Below are 24,519 nucleotides of genomic sequence, written 5' to 3'. Positions count from 1 at the left end.
CAGAGGGATTGATAAATGGTTGCCAACAGAAAGATTAACAGAAAGGAGACCTTTCATGATAACTTCATTTACATGCAGGAAAACTGATATGTCAAGTTATCTAAGAAACTGAAGGGAGAGAAGCCTAAGATAGAACTAGAACATGTACAGCACACTCCAACTATGATTAGGTAACAGCAACAGACACTAAGAAGAAGAAAGCCCCACAATTACAAAGAAGCCATAACCAAGTTATAGCTGCATGGTTGGCTAGGAATTCCGCAACAGGTCACCTGCATCACCAGATACAGAGTTCTGTTATATGGCAAGTGACTTTGAACAAACATACTGCACAGAACACCAAGAAGCAATAATGGATTGGGCAGAGAACTGCATCAACTGAGTAAGACATATGACAAATATTTATCTTCTCACAATAGTCTTCCTGAAGTAGAGTTTGTTTAACTGATGAGTAATCACTTAACTGTGTTATAAACAGCACATACATAGAGATGACAAGCTTTGCACTGTTAAAACTGAAAATTGTTGGTATTGGAGAGAGGGGACGGGGGATTGGGGGGGGGGGGGGTGCAGGATGGCGCTGAGTATGTATTTATTTATTTATATTTTATTTGTTTGGAGCCATCACAATTATAGCTTTTGCAAAATTTAGAAATAATAGTATGATAATAATGAAAATATGACAATAATTACACTTAGAAAATATGTTACATACTACAACTGTATTGACTTATATTTATTTAACATTTATTGCTTTACAGCTGATACAATACTGGTTCATATCATAAGCAGTGTCTCAAAATTAATTGAATGAATGTAAACATTTTTCTGTCAGAAAAGATTTTGCATTTAAATTGTACCCTTTACACATTATTACAGAGTTTGGTGGTTAATTAAACCAAATCAAACCATTGATGTATATGCTTTAATATCCTAAATTTAATATTGGCCTTTTCTGGAAGTATGTAGTTACATTAAATTTTGTTCTGGAATTGTGATCATGTACATCACTGCACTGGAAAACTTGGTTGTTTCATAAAAAATGTGACTAATTGAAATATGTATAAAGAATATATTGTTAGGTATTTATTCTGCACAAACATTTCACAATCTGATTCTCCATCATGACCTATCCCATGCATAAGTCTTATCTTTTCAATAACACCAATATTATTTTTAAGTGGATGTCAGTTGCACAGCCTTGTCATTCAATCCCATAATTTAGAAAGGAGTAAATTAAATCATTCTATAGTAAACTATTTTTAATGTTTGGCTAGAAACTATGTTAGTGATCTGGCTATGGAGATATGAGCCACTAATGAATTTTTCACATACAAAATTAATGAGGTTTGTCCACTGCAAATTCTCATCAACATACATGCCCAGAGATTTACAGCTGCCATTTTCTGTTTCCCAAGGTGTTAAATACATAATCTACATTGGTATGGTGAGAACTGTCCATTATTTAAATGCCACTAATTGAGATTTGGTGACATTCACCTTGATGCCTCAATCATTGAAGTTTTTCGTCACTTCTGTTACACCACTAGTAGTAAAGGATTCTAGTCCTTTACACTCTCTAGGACAGAATATGATTGAAGAGTCATCCACATAGCTTATTATTTGGGAGTTAACGGGATGTGCAATGTTGTAGATGTAGAGATCTAGAAGAGAAAGAGAGGTAAACCTTGTACTACTGTTTCACTGGTGAAACAAAAGTTTATCATTTTAACAACTAATCCATACATCTTTGTAGTGCATTGGTTATGATTCAACAGGCACATGGCTACAAGATGCCTGGATGAACCTCTGTTACAATAAGACTTCAGTTTTTTTGGAACAAACCTATGTTTTACTGTGTCGAAAGCTTTTGTCATGTCTAAAAAATATCTGTAGTTGGCATCCGCTTGTCCAACAGACAATATACTTCATGGCAAAACTGTGCATCTGCAGTTTGTGGTTTGTGGAGAAGGTACTTAGGTGGGATAGGACATTTTTGAATACCTTACTAAAGGTGGGAATTAATTATGTTGGTCTATAGTTGGAGAAATATTCCTTATATCTGTTTTTATACACAGATTTCACAACACTAATTTTTAGAACTGTTGGATTCATGTTTTGTCCAATGCTATAACTACCGTATTTACTCAAATCCAAGCCACACTTTTTTTCCGGTTTTTGTAATCCAAAAAACCGCCTGCGGCTTAGAATCGAGTGCAAAGCAAGCGGAAGTTCTGTAAAATGTTGGTAGGTGCCGCCACAACTAACTTCTGCCATCGAATATATGTAGTGCTACACAGGCATGCTTTGTAGGCACAAAGATAAATACTGGCTCCAAAACCTCTGCGTCAGTAAATAAATTTTAAAAAAGCTGGAAGACGAGCTTTTTTTTCTCCGGCCCGAGTTTCAATCACTACATTTTCATACATTATCCAACGAAGTAAATACAAATTCCGTATTGTTCATCTTCGAATGTAGCAGAATTTCAATATACTACGAAAATCTGACTGGCAAGACTGGGATGTTTGTCAATATGGCCAACTCTACGTTCTGAATTTTTTCCTACCTGTGAGAAGAGATGGTTGCTAATAGGAACCTGATGAAATGTGAATCACATACAATATTCTCTTCATCATAAGAATAATACGAATATAAACATTTTGCCAAGTATTCTTTCATGTTTGCTGCTATCTCATTTAAATCCTGTCTGCCTAATCAACTACGAAACTAGAGTGAGACAACAGCAAACACAGAAGAATATACATATCGTGTCATGTTTATATTCGTATTATTCTTATGCCTCATAGTGATACAGTCAGAAATGAAGCACGGCAACTGCCTAGATTTTTAAATCTAAGATGACTCTAATTTCTGTGCAGAATTTGATGTACAAAAGAAGCGGCTGCAAAGATTTTCAAACGGAGAAAAATTTTCACCTAACTCTCGTTCAGAACATGTTCTATCATACGCAGTCTATTATTTGGTTCTTGTTGATCATTATCAAAGAAAGCAGCAGTGTAAGTAACAACAAATAGCAGTCTCTTGCCATTGTTTCGCTAATCAGACGATTCCTCTCTCTTTTTTTTTTTCAATAGTAAGTGGCGGTAGCGCACACAAAAGCAAGCCATGCCATGAGCGGTGACAGGCCGTAAACACACACTATCAGAATGCGACAAACAATGCATGACACAGTACAGTAATGCATTTTCAGCTTAGAGTGACGTAAACACCTATAACAAAGAAAACGGCACTTATCAGATCAAAGCAAAATAAGCAATCGATTCAAACCAGACGAAGCACGTGAAAAAGGGAGGGTACCCGTATAAATATGGACGGAGCGCCTGACGCATAGCAAGGGCTACCTGGTAAAGCTTAACTGCTAAGCTTACGACTCGAACCAAATTGCTGTAGGTGTATCATCATTCATTCAACCTAAATTGTGTCTCATATTACAATGGACCAACTTTGTTTCGATTTGGAGGTGCAGCCTAAAACTTTTCTCTCTCCTTGAATTTCGAGTCTCAAATTTCAGGTGTGGCTTAGACTCGGGAAAATTTCTTTTCCTTTACTTCGAGTCTCATTTTTCAGGTGCGGCTTAGATTTGAGTGCGGCTTAGATTCGAGTAAATACGCTAATCAGGTAGATAAAAGGTTCGGAATTACTTTTAACCTTATTTTAGTAATTGCACTAGTTGAGCCATCCCATCGAGATGAAAATTTTCTCTTTAACATTTGTATTACCTTGCATACTTCCTGTTCATTTATTTTCATAATTCCAAAACAGTACACTGAGTGAGGTAAGGGTCTCAACATGTACATCTATAATATGGGTTGGGTGGTCATCAGAAGTGAAATAGTTATGAAAAATGTTACGTGCAATATTTGGGTCTTTCACAGTGTTACCATCACGTCTTATGCTGACTGGTTCTGTATTTATCTTCTTGGGAGCTTTATGGTATTAGTTAGTCAGGTCCTAGGATGATTTATATATATTATTAGACAGCTCTATTGTTTTGCTGTTAACTTGCTTCCTTAGATAATCAATTTCAATTTTGAAAGATCAGTGTATACTCTGCCTGAGCCTAATCAGATTTGGTTGAGCTTCAGTTTATGATTACTTCCTTTTTGACAAATTACCTTCTGGGTTACTGATAGAACAGCAATAGTTATAAATGTCTCTCTAGGTTTGAATAGAACTCATTCCATTTGTTATCAAACCCTTTCACCTGGTGCACAGAATCCTCTGCTATTTTGTATTTAAAGTTACTAATATTTGATCTATTCATATTCATTTCTGCAGAACAGCTTTTGTTTTTCGGGCACAGCTGAATTTATGTACTCTATTACATGACAAAAGTGATCAGAATAATATAAATTTAAGCTACTGTAACTTACTTCATCTACAACATCTTTGTTGATTATAGTATAAGCTATTCTAGTGGAGCAAGCATCTGTTACTCTATTGTCTGAAGTTAGTATATTTAAGAGATTTTACAAATTTAATACATCATTGAGTTTTAAGTTTACTGTAGTGCAACAGAGTAGGGCTGGGAAGGGTAGCTTGGCTGAACTATCAGAGAGTAGGTTTTGCATGTTTATGACAGAGATAAAATGACAGTACTTCTCTCAGAACCAGTTGAAATAACAGGAATCCATATCTTTTTGCCATGTAGCTAGCAGGAATATAAAACAATGGAAGTCCAGATTGGAATATCAACAATATTAGGAAGAAGACAGATTGCTACTCACCGTGAAGGTGACATGTTAAGTTACAGACAGGCATAAAGCCTGTCTGCAACTCAGTGAGTTATCTTTACGGTGAACATCAATCTACCCTTTTTCTTATATTGTTGTTAGCAGGAACATAAAATTTTCAATACTTGTATTTGAACAAATAATATATTGGAAGTGTGGTCAATGAGAGATGTTTTTAACTGTCAACTGAATTGATAGGGTTTAGCAGTGATTTCTATTAGACAAGAGCTTGTTGAATGCTTTTACGTCAGAGTATGTAACTCCATTCTGAACTAATAACAACCACCATGAAACAATCGTAATGGTTATATGCCATACAAATGGGGAATGATAACATCAAATAAATGGAAAATAACACATAAAATTTCATTTGCTGTGTGAGGCTACAATTTAATACACTTATTGGCAATTTAACAGATCATTAACAACACCTGTAGCTATGAGTGTCACTATGTTCACCATATAAGTAGTATGATATTTGAAAAAGTTTCTTCATGTCCTCATTTCTGTTACCCTATATAACGTTAACTGGGGATTAAAAGGAGAGAACAGTCATATAAATTGATATATTTTGTTATTTTGTCAACACACAAGTGGCTTACAAACAGCAGAATGACTTTGTTATAGCTGTAATGTGATAAGCCTTTCTGCACATAGGAAAATCTTTTATTAAAAGATTACCAAGTGAGATGAGACAGTTGAAATTTAGTGAGATCAGACAGGCAGTACAATCCTGGCTGAAAGGAAAATCTTTCCACTCTCTTGATGAATTTGCAGATATGAATGTAAGTAATCTATTAATTTAATCACAAACAAGCAACTTCTGTCCCCGTTATTCTTAAGAGGGAGGACATGGGAATTATGAATAGTACAACTAAATATAACAATATTATGAAAAGGGTAGTTACTACTCATCATATAGCAGAGATGCTGAACTGCAGATAGGAACAACAAAAAGACTGTCAAAAATAGACAACACACACACACACACACACACACACACACACACACACACACACACACACGTGCGAGTGCAAATGCAACTGACACACATATGACTGCAGTCTCTAGCAACTGAAGCCAGACTATGAGAAGCAGCACATGACGTTGGGAGGCAACTGGGAGGGGTAAGGATGAGTCTGGGGCGGGGAGGGGGAGAGACAGCAAGGTAAGGGTGGGGGATGGCAAAGTGCTGCTAATGGGAGTATGCAGGGCTGTGGTGGAGAGAGGACAGAGCAGCTAGATGCAGTTTGCAGTTGAGAGGGTTGACGGAGGGTGGAGGAGAGAGGGGCGAGAGGCGAGGGGCGAGGGGGGGGGGGTTCGTGGAAAAAAAGAGAGAAGTAAAAAGAATTGATATATTGCAGGGAGAGTTCCCACCTGCACAATTCAGAAAGGCTAGTGTTACTGGGAAGGATCCACATGCCACAGATTGTGAACAATCACTGAAATGAAGAACGTCGTGTTGGGCAGTGTGCACAACAACAGGGTGGTCCAATTGGCCACAATTTATCAGTGACCATTTATGTGGACAGACAGCTTGTTGGGTGCCATGCCCACATAGAATTCAGCCCAGTGCTTTCTCCTGGTATCCCTCCTCCTACCCGCCCCAGCCTCCTCCTTGCCTCCACCCGGTTGCCTCTCCCATCATATGCTGCTGCTTGCGGTCTGGCTTCAGCTGTCATAGACTGTGGTCGTGTGTGTGTGAGTTGTGTTTGCACACGTGTGTGTGTGTGTGTGTGTGTGTGTGTGTGTGTGTGTGTGTGTGTGTGTGTGTGTGTGTGCGCGCGCATGTGCGCGCGCATGAGCGTGCGTGCGCACATGTGTTGTGTATTTTTGACAAAGGTCTTGTTGACCAAAAGCTCATTTTGTGACCCTTTTTGCTGTGTCTGTCTGCGACTCCACTACATTCCATCCTCGATAGTTCAACGTTTGATAATGAAATCCAAGCAATAGAATCTTGATTGAAAGGAAAAGCTTTCTACACAGTTGATGAATTTGCAAATACGAATGTAGGTAATCTATTAATTTAATTGTAAACATTCAGTTTCTGTCCCTGTTGTTATTCTTAAGAGGGAGTGCATAGCCATTATGAACAGTACAACTAAATCTAGCTTATGTGCCAATTGTTTAATTGGAAAGCAGCTTTGCCTTTATAAATATGTCATTATAAAATTATGTATGGACCAATACAAAATGTATTTAAACAGGTGAAGCATATCACAGCTATGTAACTGTGGACAAAGCTTTATGAAGCTTGAAAGGTGTTAATGGGATAGTAAATAAATAAAACAATGGAAAGTTTAAGATGGAATAACAACAGTACACAAAGGATAAATTGTTACTCACCATATAGAGGAGGCATTGAGTCACAGAAGGCACAATGAAAAAGACTGCTAAAATAATTAAGCTTTTGGGCAATGTCCTTCTTCCATAACAGAAAATATACACATTCACACCAGCAAAACTCTTGCAAACACATTGCCACTGTAGCCAGACACTGAGTCCCAACTGCACTTTTATTGTCAGTCAGGACCCTAGGACCAAAAGACAATGGACATGTGTGTGTGTGTGTGTGTGTGTGTGTGTGTGTGTGTGTGTGTGGATGAAAGCTTAATTATTTTAACCGTCATTTTCAATGTACTTGTCTGCATCTCAAAAAATAAATAAGATATATATCTGGAACATAACTAGAGAATTACCTGGAATTGATCCACAGTAATGTGGGCAAAAGTTAAAAATTAGAAGTATGCCTATATTACAACTAAAGCTTTCAAGCTGGGTCTAGTTCATCACTCTTACCTTAGGAATGGTGTTATAAAAAGTGATTTTTGAATTATTACATGTTATTAGGCAGGAGTAGATACAGATTTTTTTAACAGAGTAAAATTAATTGCAATATTCACACAGTTTTATATCTCATTTCATGGCTGGAATATTTTTTAAGTGCCACCCACCCCATGACTCCTCTCACCAACAGCATTTACCACTCCTAAAATTCCCTCACTGCGGCAAAGTACTGTTTTGAGACACACTTTTATAGATTTCCATTGTATTTAACTGGAACTACATTAGGTGTTTTAATACAGAAGATGTATTTCATGTAATGAATAACAGTTTCTGGTAATTCATACTTACCGATAACAACTATGCAATGTATTTTCTGCTGCAGTCTGATATTTAACATTGTATTTTGGACCAACAGTATGGATGATAAATCGTGCTGGAAGATTGTATCCCTGAGTTACACGTACTTCTCCTGTGCGGCATTCTAGAAGAAAGCAGACCTTAAAGTAATCAAAAATTTCAAAACTGAGTTAAACATCCTGGAACTGTTACAGCATAACAAGTATAAACTGAAACAATGTCTCAACAGATATGCTTACAGTATGGCTATCAGAATGAGATAAGTAACTGCTTTGCTTGATTATGTAACTGTTTGAAGAAAAAAAAAAAAAAACACTGAAACAGCAAAATTTAATGAAGTAATTAAGCTTAAAACCAAATAATTAAAAAAATATTAATAGTTATGCATATAATTTTTAGAATAATGATTTCCTCCATTTGTTAGTATGTTAACGTCCAACTTGTCTACAAGAATTGGTTTAACATTTGTAGTCATGTAACATGGCAATGGTTGTAAAAGGATCCTAACTGACATGAGACAGGTGAAAGTCAAACCTTGTCAGCAACACTGGTTTTGAAACCTACTGAAATTCCTACTTTCGAGTGAATACTTTAAAGGGAAATTCATGCAACTGACATTTGGAGCTGTTTATCTCCCAAAGACCATTTCTCACAGTGGCACACGCACTGAGATGATAGAAGTCATGGGATACCTCCAAATATCATGCTGGATCTTCTTCTGCCCAGCATAGTGCAGCACCTCAATGTAGCATGGACTCAACAAGTTGTTCGAAGTCCCCTGCAGAAATATTGAGCCATGCTGCCTCTATAGCCATCCATAATTATGGAAGTGTTCCAGTGTAGGATTTTGTGCATGAACTGACCTTTAAATTATGTCCCATAAATGCTCGATGGGACTCATGCCAGGCAGTCAGGGCAGCCAAATCATTTGCTTGAACTGTCCAGAATGTTCTTCAAATCAGTCATGAAACACTGGTCACCCAGTGACATAGCACATTGTCATCCATAAAAATTCCATTATTGTTTAGAAACATGAAGTCTGTGAATGGCTGCAAATGATCTCCAAGTAGCCAAACATAACCATTTCCAGTCAATAATTGGTTCAGTTGGACCAGATAACACAGCCTATTCCATGTGAACACAGCACAGACCATTATGGAGACACCACCAGCATGCACAGTGCTTTGCTGACAACATGGGTCCATGACTTCATGGGGTCTGTGCCACACTCAAACTCTGCCATCATCTCTTACCAGCTGAAATCAGTACTCATCGGACCAGGATATGGTTTTCCAGTCATATAGGGTCCAACTGACACAGTCGCGAGTCCAGCAGAGCTGCAGCAAGTAACGTCATGCTGATAGCAAAGGCACTTGTGTCTGTCATCTGCTGCCATAGCCCATTAACAATTGATTTCACCATACTGTCCTAATGGATACATTCATTGTATGTTCCACATCAATTTATGCAGTTATTTCATATAATATTGCTTGTCTGTTACTCTGATAACTCTACACGATGGCACTGCACTTGGCTGGTAACTGAAGGCAGCTGTCTGTGGTGAGAAGTAATGCCTGAAATTTGGTATTCTCAGTGCACTCTTGACACTGTGGATCTTGGAATATTGAATTCTCTAATGATTTTCAAAGTGTAATGACCCTTGTGCCTAGCTGAGTTTGAAGTCTGTTTATTCCTGTCTTGCAGTCATAACCACTTCAGAACCCTTTTCACATGAATCATCTGAGTACAAATGACAGCTCTACCAATGCACTGCCATTTTGCACCTTGTGTACGTGATACTACCATCATCTGTGTGTGTGCTTATCACTATTCCATGACTTTTGTGACCTCATTGTAAAGTGGCACATCTTCAGTGGGCCAATAAATACACAGCTTGGGCAGCAGCTGACTGAAGGCATGTACTGTGGACTGACGGGTTCAGTTTTGTCTCTCTCCAAATGATCCAAAGCATCATGTACACTGATTGCCCAATGGTACATTTTAACTGCAGTATGCATGTGTGGATGGTTGGTTCAGACCAGATATGTTCCTGTTATATCTTAGGGGTTGTTTTTTGTACTATGATTAGCACTTACTCATTCAGATTATTATTAATATGAACCAGGATGTTTATTTCAATATTCTCAGTGACCAAGTGTTCTTTTACACTTTCATGGTGAGCATGCTGTGGACACTACCATCTTCCAAGATGACAACATGGGGCTGCAAGTGTATGTTCCTGGTTTGACAAGCCCTTAGGCACACTTACTGCACCTTGACTGGCTGATTAAAATATGTTATCTTAATCCTATTGAAAATTTCTGCAGCCATTTGGAACAGTGGATGAAATGTAGTGGTCAACGTACCCACAATTTGATAATCTTATGGAGTCTAACCATCATGAGTGGTTTCAGGTGGATGCGAGCATACCTGAAAAATATTTTTGATCATCTTCATCATCAAATGGAGGACATTATCAACATGGAATGACATGAAATTTGAACAAAAAATTTCAATAATGGCTTCAAAGACTTCAAATATTAGGAATCACCCTCGTCCTGCCAATAGCCATGTCAAAGATGACACAGGATTGAACAGCATTTTGGAGCACCATCTTACTCTGCCCATAAAAGGCAGAAAAATGAGTAATGACCAGCTGTATGAGGATACAAAAGGCAATAGATATCACTGCATTAAAGACATGCAAGGTGTATCCACAGGATATGTAGCTTGTAATTGAAAAGTGTCACTATGACTCAATGAAGTACAGTCTATGAGTAGAAGTGTGGAATGTAAGAAGTGTGAATGTGGTAGGGGAGTTAGAAAATCTGAAAAGAGGCTCCGTCTATCCAAACACCCCTAAGTAATGCAGAATGACCACTAGATGTCACAAGAGGCAGACTCAATAGTATAAACTGAGGTGGGAAGTACTGTATTGTCAGCAGAGAAGCAGTAACAGCAGACTGGGTTGCTCAAGAGGGCTCAGTGACTTCAGACATAAACTAGTCACTGGATGTCAACTGACTAACAAAACCATGAGGGACATTTTCTCCGCTCTAAAGTGGCCCAAGTTGACTCTTAGTGGTTTGATTATGACATGGAAATGTGAAGGAACAACCTCAGCTAAACTGTGACCAGGTAGGCCTCATTTACTGGCAGACAGGCACCATTCAGCATTGTGAAATGTGTTTGCAAAAATTGCATGAAACCAGTGGAAGGGATCACTCATGAGTTCCAAAGTGCTACCCACTGTCCAGCAACCACAAGCTGAGTTGAAAAGAATTAGGTGGAATGGTCAAGCAGTTCCTTATATGCCACACATTTCTAAGGTCAATGTTAAGTGATGCTTGAGGTGGTGTAAAGAGCACCAGGGCAATGCCACAGGACAGTAGATGACTGCAGATGAGTGGCAATTGTATGGAAGGGTTGAGTTTGGTGAATGTCTCAAGAATTCTACCTACCATCATGTACAGCACCAAATGTGAAGCATGGGGAAGGTGATGTTACAGTATGGGGGTGTTTCTCATGATTAGGATGTAGACCCTTATTGCACTTAAGCAAATGCCAAATGCAGATGCATATGAACACATTTTACGGCACTGCTTACTGTGTACAGTAGAGGAATAGTTCAGTGACTATGATTGATTGTATCGGCATGATAATGCATCCTGTCATAATACAGCATCTGTGAAGCAATGGTTTGTGGACAATAATACTCTTGAAATGGACCAGCATGTTCAGAGCTCAATGCAACACCTTTGGAATGAGTTAGAACGTCGACCTTGCTACAGTCCCGAACATCCAACATCACTACATTCTCTGGTTTTGGCTTTTGGTGGATAACGGACTGTCATTCCTCCACAGACATTCAGACACTGCATTAAATGCATCCCCAGCAGAGTTAAACCATCACAAAGTTGGAATGTGGACACAACACATAATAATGTCCAGATAGTGTTTTTGCTGACATCACAAGTAGAAGATGAACAGTTATATACATAGATATATCTAAAAACAAAGATGATGTAACTTACCAAACGAAAGTGTTGGTATGTTGATAGAGACACTAACAAACACAAATACACAAACAAAATTCAAGCTTTCATAACCCACAGTTGTTTCATCAGGAAAGAGGGAAGGCGAGGGAAAGACGAAAGGATGTGGGTTTTAAGGGAGAGGGTAAGGAGTCATTCAAATCCTGGGAGCGGAAAGACTTATCTTAGGGGGAAAAAGGGACAGATATACACTCGCGCATACACACATAACCATCCGCATATATACAGACACATTGCTGCTTGTGTCTGTGTACCTTTCCATCATTTCAGGTAATACTTGTAGACTGAAAGTCTTTGCTAATGCTGCCTCCTTTATACTCTTTAGCTCCCTCCACCCCTTACTCCACTGCTGGTCACACACAGTGATGGATGGACAAGCAACCAACAAAATCTGCAATTGCAGAATGCTGTATAGGTACAGGGGACTCCATGAAGTATGAAGTAATGGAAGTGCTAAGACAGATCTCGTTGTTTGGGACTGTATTCTGAAGGAGGCAACTGAAATATGAGTTGCTGACAGGCTGATCAACACAGACACTGGGTTTACTCTCAGTAAAGCTCGGGACCCAGCACTCAGCCAACTAAAATCACATCATCGGTCGATAGGGACTTCCACACACTTGATGCAGGCCACAGGAGTACTGATGGACCAGAGTTCACACCCAGCTTGTGGCCGCATTCCCCCCCCCCCCCCCCCCCCCATTCTGCCCATCATATTGTATGGCTGGCGGTGAAGGAAAGGGTGGGGAGTGATAAGAATATAACAGAAGCAGGATGTAGCAAAGATGCTCATTCTACAGTCATCTACTGAAGATGATGATGAGATGTGCTGACAAAATATTGTGTAATGAAAATGACTGCATCATACTGGACAACTGGCAGCAGCACAAACAGTTGTTTTGCTGGGAAAGCCTAAGATCACACATTAGAATGCCTCAGACCTATGTAAATAAATGAAAAATACCTATTAGGTTAGTGTGAACAATTATCAATTTCTATGATATGATTATTTAAATAGGTGTCAGAATACAAATAAAATTAATAAAAATATGCCATGCTCACTAATGAGCCAAGTTTTCAGTACACTGTTGGTTAGACTAACCACAAGCATGTTTGTCATCATCTGAATCCATCAGACAGCTAACTGCTATGTGTGCTTGTCGGTGCCACCCAAAAATAGTCGGTAAAAACTGACAGGTAGAACACAAGTATGCACAGTTGCAATTCCAAGAACTAAATATAATTATTGTTAACAACATGATAGTAAATACAAATTTTGAAGTATGCACAAGAACTAACATGAAAAATGGGGCTCAAAATACAAATGTCGAATTCTCAGTACCTCTGTCAGGAACGTAAGAGCACATAGTAAGTTATCCATTTAAATAAGGGCTGAAATCAAGGAGTGCAACATGCACTTTTTGAGCCAAGTGAATAAGGTTAAAAAATATTAACTGTATAATATAATAAATAAAATAACTATTAAAGAGCAACAGTCTGCCACTGTGATTGAGGTGCCACATCCTAGCATGTTTATCAAGTGGGGCTGATGTCGACACATGTGCACAGAGGGCCATTGGGAAGTGTGCTCAGTGTGTTGGAGGAAATAGAAATTTACAGTTAAAAAATAAATAAATATTTCTGAACTAATACCAAATGAGCAACTGAATTTAATCAAAACTATTTTTTCAATATTTTTGATGAACTACATTAAAAAAAGGTGTTGCACATTTGGAATTTCGGAAGCACTGCTACTAATGGACTGTTCTAAATATGTTCTTCAAGGGGTACTGTGACACGCAGTGCCGCCTTCCCCGTGGCCTCCGTGTGCAATCATTTACTTTGGCTCCGCTGCATAAACATGCTGAGAGGTGGCACCTCAATCACAGTGGCAAACTATTGGGTTTTAGGAGTTATTTTATTTATTAGATTATAACACTTTTTATCTGCACTCACTTAGTTAAAAAAATGGATGTTACATTCCCTGATATCAGTCCTTGTTTAAATGGTTACAGTTTGATAGCTACTATGCGCTCTTATGTATTCTTGACACAGCTACTGCAATTCTGATATTTATATTGTGAGCTGCATTTGTCATGCACACTCTCATTATTTCAGAATTTTTGTTTGTCATATTGTAGTTAATAATAATCCTGTTTAGTTATTGGAATTATAACTGTGCGTAGTTGTCTGTGAGCTGTTAGTGTTTTGCTGGCTATTTGTGGTTGGCACTGGCAAGCACACACAGTGGTCAGTGATCTGACAGATTCAAATTGTGACAAACATGATTTGACCAACTTCTACATTTTTTTATCTTTTATGTTTTTATCATTAACGAGTTACAATTCGTAATGAGAATATGACAACTTTGCACTCGTGTGCACTTCTTAATAAGCATGGTATGTTTTTCTTATATTTTAAATTGTTCCGTTCTTCTGCTTTAAAATTTATTTACATTATAAACTGGACTAGTGGCTTACCTTTAGCAAAATTTGCATTCCAACACCTATTTAAATAGCATGTGTTGTAAAAGTTGATAAATATTCACACTGACTTGACAGTTATTTTCCATTTATCTTCAAAGTTCCAAGATATATTATCTATGACATTTTGGCATATAATGTATGGAGACACAGTCTCTAGTATGAATGGTATGGTTTTGCTACTTAACAGTCATTACTTTGAAATGGTTTATGTTCTTGAAAGTTGTAAAAGTCATTTTAACCTGAAGACTATTTTCTGTTTCTTACTACTATTACAGATCTGAAGTTGGTTGTTTAGCAACAGAAACTAATAATCAATGGACAAGTAATGTGTTATTGCAATACAATTAAAATACTTTATATATTTTTAAGTTTTAAAAATATCTTCAAATTCTCATAAAAATATCATCCACACAATCCCTAAGACAGAAAAGGCAGATAAATGTGTGATTTATTGCACAACCAGCTTAACACTGCAAGCTCCCAAGCTGCTGACAAGAACAATATACAGAAGGATGCAAAAGCAAACTGAGGGTCTAATAGATGATCAGTTTGGTTCTAGGAAAGGCAAAGGCACCAGAGAGGCAGTTCTGGCAGTGTACTTGACACTGGAAGCAAGATTTAAGAAAAAATGAGACATGAGGAATAGCTGACCCAGAGAAAAGATTTGACACTGTAAAATGGTGCAAGATGCTTGAAATTATCAGGAAAATAGGTGTAACATAAAGGGAAAGATGGGTAATACACAAAATGTACAAGAATTAAGAGGTAAAAATAAGAATGGATGATCAAGAATGAAGTGCTCAAATCAGGTGTAGTCCTTTGCTCCTACAGTTCAGCCTATTCATCACAGAAGCAATGACAGAAAAAAAGAAAGGTTCAGGAGTGGGATTAAAATTTAAGATGAAAGGATACAAATGATATGATTTGCTAACAACAATTACAGGAATTGTTGAATGGAATGAGCAGTCTAATGAGCAAATGCTGTGGAATTAGACTGAACTGAAAATAAATGAAAGTAATGAGAAATGACAGGAAAGAGATTAACAACAAAGTTAACATCAACATTGAGGAACAACAAGTAGATGAAGTGAAGAAAGTCTCCTACCTCAGAAGTAAAATAACACATGAAAGATGAAGCTAGGAGGACATAAAAGGCAGACTTGCACAGGCAAACTTAATACAATAAATAAATGAAGACATTGTGGTGCAATGATTCTCTTAGATGAAGAGGTATATAAAACAATGCTTTGCTATAAACACAGATGCAGAACATTATTACAGAAATGTGGTCAAGATCTCAGAAAGCAGAGGTACAAAACAAAGAATATGTTTCTTGAATGCTTATTTTCATCTGTAAAAGTTCAGTGTATATTGGATAGTCCAAATGTTCCCATCTGAAGGACTGCAAACAAACTTGTGCCTCATTCACAGTGTGAAGATGAGTATTGTTATGTAGTAAAAATGCTCAATGATTGCTCTGATTAATTTTGTTTTAAACAGAATGGTGTAATTTTTATCACATGTCTATAAAGAAATCAGTGCTGATTTATGTCCCAGGAAATAGGTACAGAGACTCTTCAGCATGGCATTTAAGTTTCTAATTATTTATTTGATGCTGAGTTTATGTTGTGACATTCCAATGACTGTTTCTTTTTCTCAAGTGGATTATGGTCTAGTCACATTGTAGTCTGGAGAGCTGTCTCTTGTTCTTTCATGGTATGGGCTTTCTATTATAATAGCGTTAAACTGTGATGGCCTACCCAGTAAGAAACAGTTTTTTTATTTCGGTAGGAGTTGCCTACCTTCATAAGATGTTCAGAAAATAGTTTATTTTTCACGTTTTTTCAGTCACTTCAACAGTGGTATATTTTATTCATTTTTAGGGTTCCATACCTCAATCAGTAAAAACGTAATCCTTATAGGATCACTTAGTTGTCCGTCTGTCTATCTGTCTGTCCATCTGTTAAAAACTCTTTTCCTAACAACCAGGTATACATATCTAGTTGAAATTTATGTTATACATTGAGTTTTATGACCCCTTGGCAGTGTAAAACATTCAAGCTTTTAAGTCAGAGTAATCAAAAGATATGCCTATTTATGTCACATATTTTAATAATGGTAAACTCACTCTTCAGAACCTATACGCTATTTCCTGTTGGCCTGGAGCCATGAAAATTGGCAAAAAGGAAGGTTTCACACTACAATCATAGGAAAAAACTTCAAAACTGTATACCTGCAATTACATCATAGGTTTTTTTTTTTTTTTTTCATTTGTTATCAGACTGACTGTCTGTCCGTCCATATGTCTGTCTATCAAGACCCCTTTTTCTCAGGAACAGGTAGACATATCAAGTTGAAATTTATATGGCATACTAAGGCCTATGTTCCTTGGTGGTATAATAAACATTAGCTTTTAAGTCATGCAATCAAAAGGTGTGTCTCTTTACATCACACATTTTGTTATTTGAAAACTCACTCTTCAAAACCTATAGGGTACTTCCCATTGACCTAGAATCATGAAATTAGGCAAGAAGCAAGGTTTCACAGTACAAGTAAAGGAAAAAATCTGAAAACTGTTAATTTGTAATTACATCACATGAAAAAATATTTCTTTTGCCATTTGTTATCCAACGTCAAACTTGATATTAAAACAATCAGTAGTTCTGTATTCCTGCTAACTAGGCCGGAATGGTAAAAGTCACAGACTAGTCCGTGAATAGTGTTTGTTTCACATACGACTAAAAACACCATATCTACATGCAGTAAATGCTCCTGGAGATCTGATGATGAATAAATTGTGAAATGCATCATACAGTATGAGCAATAAAGTCATTCCTTGCCTAATGTTTGACTTTTACCATTGTGGCCCACTCAGCCTAAATGCAAACTGCTGTTTATTATAATAATGGTTGCCTACTCCCTGCATTACTTTATGTCACATTTATATCATTGAAATTAAAACATTCTTGAAAATCTTTGAATCACTGGGACCAATATCTTGCCTGTATCAACACTGACAATCGGTAAAAAGATTCTTGATACTCAGAATTGATGAACTTTCTACATACATAATTAAGTTTGTACAAAACCCTCAGTGCATGATTCCTACTTGCACCTGACCAGTTTTTTTGTAATTGTAATGAATGAAGACATAGTAATTATTGTGCTGCAATGGTATAATTCCAATTATTTGACTTTTAATTAAATATAATATAATTTATATTTCTAATTACCCAATGGTGCATCTGTTATAAGAAAATCAAGAGCTGAAGATATGATTTAATAGTGATGAAGGAAAGAAGAACTCACTTGCAGTGGAAATGTGAGATACATGAAAACTGGAGACAAATAGCATTTCCAAGCCATTTCTGAATCCTTACATTTACCAAAACACCAACATTTAGCATGAATTAGAGCAGAGTTTTCCCTTCCATTTTTCCCTTGAACTTTTCCACTTCTTTCATTTTGTCTGGATAGGAATGAACAGATATGAATGCTAGAAGACCCACAGCATTTATCGTTTTGATTATTCCTGATGCAGTGATTGGAAAAACAGGTGCTCTCATTAAAGTGTACATTAACCTTAATGTCATAAGATCAGCAGAAATCATATCTATCACAGTAGTAAAATTAACCAAACTGTAGGTCTCAAAATCCATAATAATATTTTGTTGACAAATTTTGTACACTCAGACATATCAATACCACAAAGAAGATGCAGAAAAAGAAGTGATTAGAAAATCATACATTGCACATACAATGGAATAATGTCATTCCTTATTTAGAATGTTGCAAGTCTTTACAGCTATCCCTATATGTTTACAATATTATGATATTTTCAACGATTATAATATAATTATTTAATCTACAATTTGTACAGTACAAGTAACAATGACTAACTGAAATTATATGCCCAGACTCCACAATATTTGAGAATGGAAGTTTCATTAAAACTTTGCTTGAGATGCACTGATGGTCAGTCAACAAGTCCATGAACACTGAATTAATAATCTGATCAGGGTGTTACTTGTGACAGTACAAAACTGTCTAGCCACAGGAGCAACCAATATTACTGTAAGATAAAACTGTCACTCATTAGCTGCAGTCTTATAATAATGAAGCTATCCCACAAATTTCTGATGTTTGTCCAGTACCTTAATTGAGTCTTTGTAAACTTTCATTGTGAGATGAAAAATTCACTGTTCACCAAGAGTTGACTTAATGAAAGACCATAAATTAATGTAAGCTATGTTAATACGTGCATCTGCACTCTGCGTTTTTAAAATAAATTTGTTTTATGAAGTAACTAAACTGAGATTGTTGGCATATAAATACAATAAATTTGAAAGATTTATTTTTTGTGTTCCAACTCAGTTACATAATTCACAAACATGTAGAAAAAAAACACAGTTTCAGATGGGATAATGCTAGATGCAGACAGTTGGGGTATACAAATTCCTTCCCAGGGGGAAAGGGATGGAGACAGAAAGGGCATGTGGCCACCCTCTGTCACTAAAATTGCCGAATCCAGTAATTAACATCTTGACCCCATGATGCTATGGGACAAAGACCAGGAAAAAAGAAGCAGATTTCTATGTACACATTTTAGTTTTCTGTTGACAGAAAGTTGTTACATGCAACAAAAATAATGTTTTTTAAATTAATTTTTTATTCCTGTTTCCCAAAGTTGACTTAAGCTTATCAATTATTCATGAGGGAAGTATCACATTGCCTACATGTTTTTATACTGGTTTACATTTACTACAAGAAATTCTCACAAGTAATGACATGTTAATATGAAATTTATTATGAATTACTTGTAGCTTTTTCCCTTAAGACTATGAAATGCCATAATCAGTGTTTACAGATTTATGTTTTTAAATGCATGATAAAGAGATAACAACTCATGCATCGTGGCTTACTCCATCTCAGAGAATGATCTCAATCCTCTACAAAAATAATCATCACCTTTGTCTAAAACATACTATCTCTTCAATCAAAAATATTTCTCAGAGTTAAAACAATGGGTAGTATTTTTTCCTGAGCTATAAGATCTTCATTCATGCTTTGCAATGTGTACTTTTTGGAGAGAGATCTTTCGTCCAGTCTTCAAAACACAGCTTTCATTGTCTTTCATCTCCAATAGTGTTACGGGCAAGCCATATTAGGGACTTTATCAATATGATGTTCTTGTAAACACCTTCTATGCAATATCTCTTCAGTCAGCCTGAGTAACAGGACATTTTAAAAACTCCCTGCTCTATTATTAATGTTTGTACCAGCTAAATATGACTGTGGTAGTTGATACACATTAAATAGCGTAGAAAAAAAGGAACAGATACTGTTTGCCCTGTCTGTGTTGTACAGAGGGTACATGAGCAGTAACAATGAGAGCAGCGACAAGTCATCAAAGGATGAGCACCACTCACTTGCTGCACAAGGATATGGATATCCTTTGACACTTCAAGTCAGCAGTGTCATGGATGGCTTGGAGTAAGAGGGCCACCGACAATGACAATAAGGACCCTAAATTAAACACTCTCTGATTTAAAAAAAAAAAATTGAACTTTGGTGTATGGCCTATGGATCACATATAATATTTCATTGAAGGTTTAGACTATTGTGAGCTGTAATTAAGGGGATCTGCCATTGTGAGAGAAGAAGAATTTAAAATATAGAGAAGTGAAACTTAACAAAGTTTATTTTGTAGCTCAAAGTAGTCATCATGTTCTCATATTTCAGAAGCATCCAGCAAAGGACTGAAGTCCAAAAGAAGAGGAAGTTCATACACAGCAGTGCGACAGAGTAACTGGGCCACCAGAACAATTCATTAAGTTGACTGTACATAATCAAAACTAATGAGTGACAGATCTGACACAGTGAAATGTACCAAGCACAAGCAACAGTTGAAGTATGCCACTATTTGGATTTATAACTTCATACAACCAACCAAAACCCCTTTTTTTTCTACCCACCATCTACTCAAGTCCCATGAAAGACATATGTGTACTCTTAAATGAAATGTCATATGTAAAAACTGAAATCATCATCTGTAAGTTACTATGTAGATATTGCAATCTTTTCTGTGGCATGGTAACTAGTTAGCCATTTGTCACAAATGAACAGCCTCTCAAAGACTGTATCTACAATCTTAAGTGGTTTTCATTTCATCTACCATGCACTCTTGGCTACATACCAATCAGATATACACTCACATCTAGCGGATGACTAAACTTCAGGTGTTGACTGCCACAACCAGCAAAAGTGCCTAGCTCAAACACCAACTCCTGATCACCTCACAATGTTAGTGAACTTCCCAGATAACACAGGCTGACTTCTTGTCCTCGCAGTCTCTGGCAGCCTCCATGAGAGGCGCCTAGTTTGCTGCCAGCAGAACACGCACCCACAACCATTACACTGAAATTGGGGGCAATGTTTTATCTACATAATGTTATGTGCCCATTAGCAGTTCTTGCCATATCCTTGCACCATGACAGATCCGTGGTGGTGCACAAATACGGAATGGCAGTTTGTGTTGAAAGCTTGTCATCACCGTGCAGGATTGGCCTCCATGATCAGTCATGCTGGACATGGTATCATTTGGTACCATTTGGTATCATTTGGTTCTGTGCCTGTCATTCTACAGTGTGGTCCTTCAGTCAACTGTTAATTCAGCAAGACAAACTATTTGAACCTGAGTTATCACATTAAAAACATTTCATCAAGAGGGACTTCTGGAAGATTACTTCTAGCGTTAATCCTTATTAATGCTTCGGAACTGAGAAGTGTATCTTTTATACCATAAATAAACTTGTAGGGCTTGTCTACCTGGGCATGCATATTTCCGTTTTGATCTCAGCACCAGTCACATCAAATGCAGACAAGAATAAAGTTCCAGGTTTTTGTCTCACCATTAGGAATGGTTCCAAACTTTCATCCCAGTTCATGGCAACAGCTTCAAGTGTCTTGTCCCATATCACTTGGCGAGGAAGATAAACAGTTTTACTGGCTCCAGCAGCACCACTGGCTCTAATGTTAGCACTCTGTGTTTCATCCCACATTCAATGGCAGGAAAGAAAACCATTTTCTGCAGTTTTGTCTCATATCATTTGGTGATGAAGATTTCTGTTCCTTCTGCTACACTCATGGCTTTTGCCTCAGGCAGTCAGTGTTGGCACTGACCGCTCCAGTTCTCTCTGCAGTATGTTTATCATTTCCAAAGTGACTCCCCAAGTCCTATCTTTGTTGCATGACATGCAGCAATTGCAGAGATACATACAAAAAAAGATTTTGGATAAGCTTGCCGGCATCATCAAGGCAGTGGAGGAACCCAGCCACTATCCCTGACATGCCTCCAGGGTCAATCACTCCTGCACAGCACCACCACCGCTTCGTACTGTTGGTACCATTAGGCCCTTTGAACTACTACAGTCCATGTTGAGAACAGCATTTCAGTATCCATGGATCTTCCAGTGGCTCCCATCAACAGACCTCAATGGTTGAGCATCTTCCCTTTCTCATGGTCCAACCCTATGTCTATTCTTTTTGCTGCCCTTTTTCATGCCTGTTGTTGCAAGCTCAATCACTGGAGGCATTGCTACCAACATTCCAAGGATTCTTGCTATTCCTTCCCCTTTGTCACTTTTTCTCCCTGTGACCAATATATGCACTCATTTTTCAAATTGCATCTCAGTGCCTCTTTCATGCACTTCTTTTCAGAGTGTCTGTTCTGGACCTAATTCATGCAAGCATTTTGTGGCACACTTTTTCATGCCTAACCCATGCACACGTTTTACAGATATCCTTGCTATGCATAATGATTGTACATTTCCAGAAATCTCATCCTGTGTCTAATAAACACTCTTGTTTTCCTATTTCTCAAATAGTCCCACACTCCTATACCATCTCCTGTTGCAACATTTCTACTTTTCAAGAGCTCTTGCATTCGTATCCACCCTACTGGTGTAACAGCTCTATTTTTTCAGCACTCTCACATTTGTATACAACCTCCAAGTGCAAGATTCTTACTGTTCTGGTGCTCTTGCAGTCATACCCACTCTCTGGGCACAATGTTTTTAGCATTTTCTTTCCAGTGAGTTCTTGCATCATTCTATGACCTTCAGGCATTCTCTGCACATGTTCAGGTGCTCTCACATGGCTATCAGCCCTCTGGCACAATATTACTCCTTTTGTTATCATTGCAGATTTGCTCCAGATGGCTTGCTCCTCAGCTGCCCCCAGCCGCTCAGGATCTGCCCTACCAGCCCCAGGGTGGGCCTAGGATCCCATCCTATGGACACTGCCACTGGCAGATGTCTCATACACCCCAGGCTGACTCCTCTGAGCAGATGCCATGTTGGCTTCTCACCATATGTCTCCCAATTGTGCCGACATAGCTTTCTGGGTAAGGAAAGAGGCTCGGTTGTCACTCTCCACCAAGATGGCTTCACCATCTCTTGGCTGGAGGGAAGGGATGCTGTGTCTCAGCTACTTGCCAACCTGGCATACACCTGCATCCAGTAGGTGGCCAAGATTCAGATATCATCTGCTGCAACTGGCACAAGCACCTAAATCCAAACACCAACCCACACTAAACTTGCAGTATTAATAAACTTTCTAGACATCAATCACACAGGCTAATTTCATGTCCTCAGACTCTCTGGCAGCTGGCACCAGAGATGCCTGGTTTGCTGGCAGCAGAGCATGCATTTACAACCTCAGCTCTGCAGTCACAGACACTATTTTGGCTAGACGATATCATGTGCCCGCTAGCAGATTGTGCCATATTCTTGTGCTGTTACATCATTTATGCAAGTGTACAAACACAGAACAGCAGTTCATGTTGGGAACTCTCTGGCTAATTACACTTATTGCTATCACAGGTCCTCTGCATCTCTCAGTGAAGCATCCTGTAGCTCCAAGCTGACCTGGGAATGAGTTACAGCCAGCTTGTCACCCTAGGCTGTCACCTGCAAAGAACTTGGAGCTGTTGACCTTCTTGTCATCAGCATGCAGAATTGGCCTCCATGATCATGCATCCCAGACATGGTATCATTGCGAACTACTGTAATGGTATTCTGAGACTGTCATTCTACAGTGTGTTCCTTTGGACTTAAGACTTTCTGTTATATTTCATTGAACTAGTGATTCAGCAAGACAGACTATTTTGAACTTTGGTTATCACATTAGAAGTGTTCCATACAGACAGATTTTTGGAAGATTACTTTCTCACTCAATCCTTATCATTGCTTGCGAATTGAGAAGTGTACTTTTTTGTTATTAATAGATATGTGGTGGTGCACTTGTCACATCGCCTAGCATAAAACAATCTACTCCTTTTATAATTTGTACATCCCATCCTGGAACTACAAAAGAGGGTACATGCTCTTCTATGTTATCTTCACTTTGAATTAGATGACTCATAAGGCATTTTTCGTGTGTATATCCTAAATACTACTTTTTATGCTTTTTCTGTAAATTCTCAACTTTGCACAAAGTAGTGGATTATATGTATATACAGATGTTTTTGAAGGCAAACAATCAGTATTTACCTGAAAAAACTACATTTTGACTCCAAATGTTTAACTTTTAACACATTTAACACTTTTAACTACCTTCAGAAGTAGGATTCTTGAACCCCTAACAGATAAAACAGATGACATAGTCAGACCTAGCTGACAACCTACAGGAGGTATCAACAGAAAGAACTTCTCTCATCAGCACTAGAACCTTCATGTCATATGGGCTCTGCCCATTTGTCATCAGCCAAGCACAAACAATGTTCCACCTCACACAGTTAGTTGTGTATTATTGTCTACTTGCTTAGACATATTGCCCTGCTCAGATCACTGGACTCATCTATTGTCTTGATTCTCATTTTGTTTGGAATGCTTATTGAACTTAATGCATCCTTCATGGTGATAACATCTAGAATCGGTCTTTGGTAACAATATGCTTGCAGGTAGATAAGATACCTACAGTGTTGTTGGAAACCATGTGCAGCCTGATTGTTAAATTAATTTCTCTGTATTGGTTTGTGTAAGATCCCACAACAAGCTTCATAATGTTTCTTTACATCTT

At 37.8% G+C, this 24,519-nt stretch overlaps 1 protein-coding gene and 1 long non-coding RNA gene across 5 annotated transcripts in view; one reads left to right on the top strand and one right to left on the bottom strand.

The window, feature by feature from the left end:
* LOC126259224 (protein GDAP2 homolog) overlaps window positions 1–24,519 on the bottom strand; it is a 1,081,164-nt gene that overhangs the window by 231,035 nt on the left and 825,610 nt on the right. For all 4 annotated transcript variants that reach the window (XM_049955836.1, XM_049955838.1, XM_049955837.1 and 1 more), the window contains one exon: window positions 7,890–8,022. In XM_049955836.1, the coding sequence (XP_049811793.1) occupies window positions 7,890–8,022 (133 nt within the window). The remainder of the gene's footprint in view (window positions 1–7,889; window positions 8,023–24,519) is intronic.
* LOC126259227 (uncharacterized) lies at window positions 42–23,642 on the top strand. The gene is made up of 3 exons (XR_007546485.1): window positions 42–382; window positions 7,957–8,044; window positions 23,322–23,642. It is a non-coding gene; the product is annotated as an uncharacterized LOC126259227 (long non-coding RNA).

The sequence above is a fragment of the Schistocerca nitens genome, chromosome 5 (assembly GCF_023898315.1).
Source record: "Schistocerca nitens isolate TAMUIC-IGC-003100 chromosome 5, iqSchNite1.1, whole genome shotgun sequence".
Classification (NCBI taxonomy): Eukaryota; Metazoa; Arthropoda; class Insecta; order Orthoptera; family Acrididae; genus Schistocerca; species Schistocerca nitens.
This window is presented reverse-complemented; position numbering and strand designations above follow the sequence as displayed.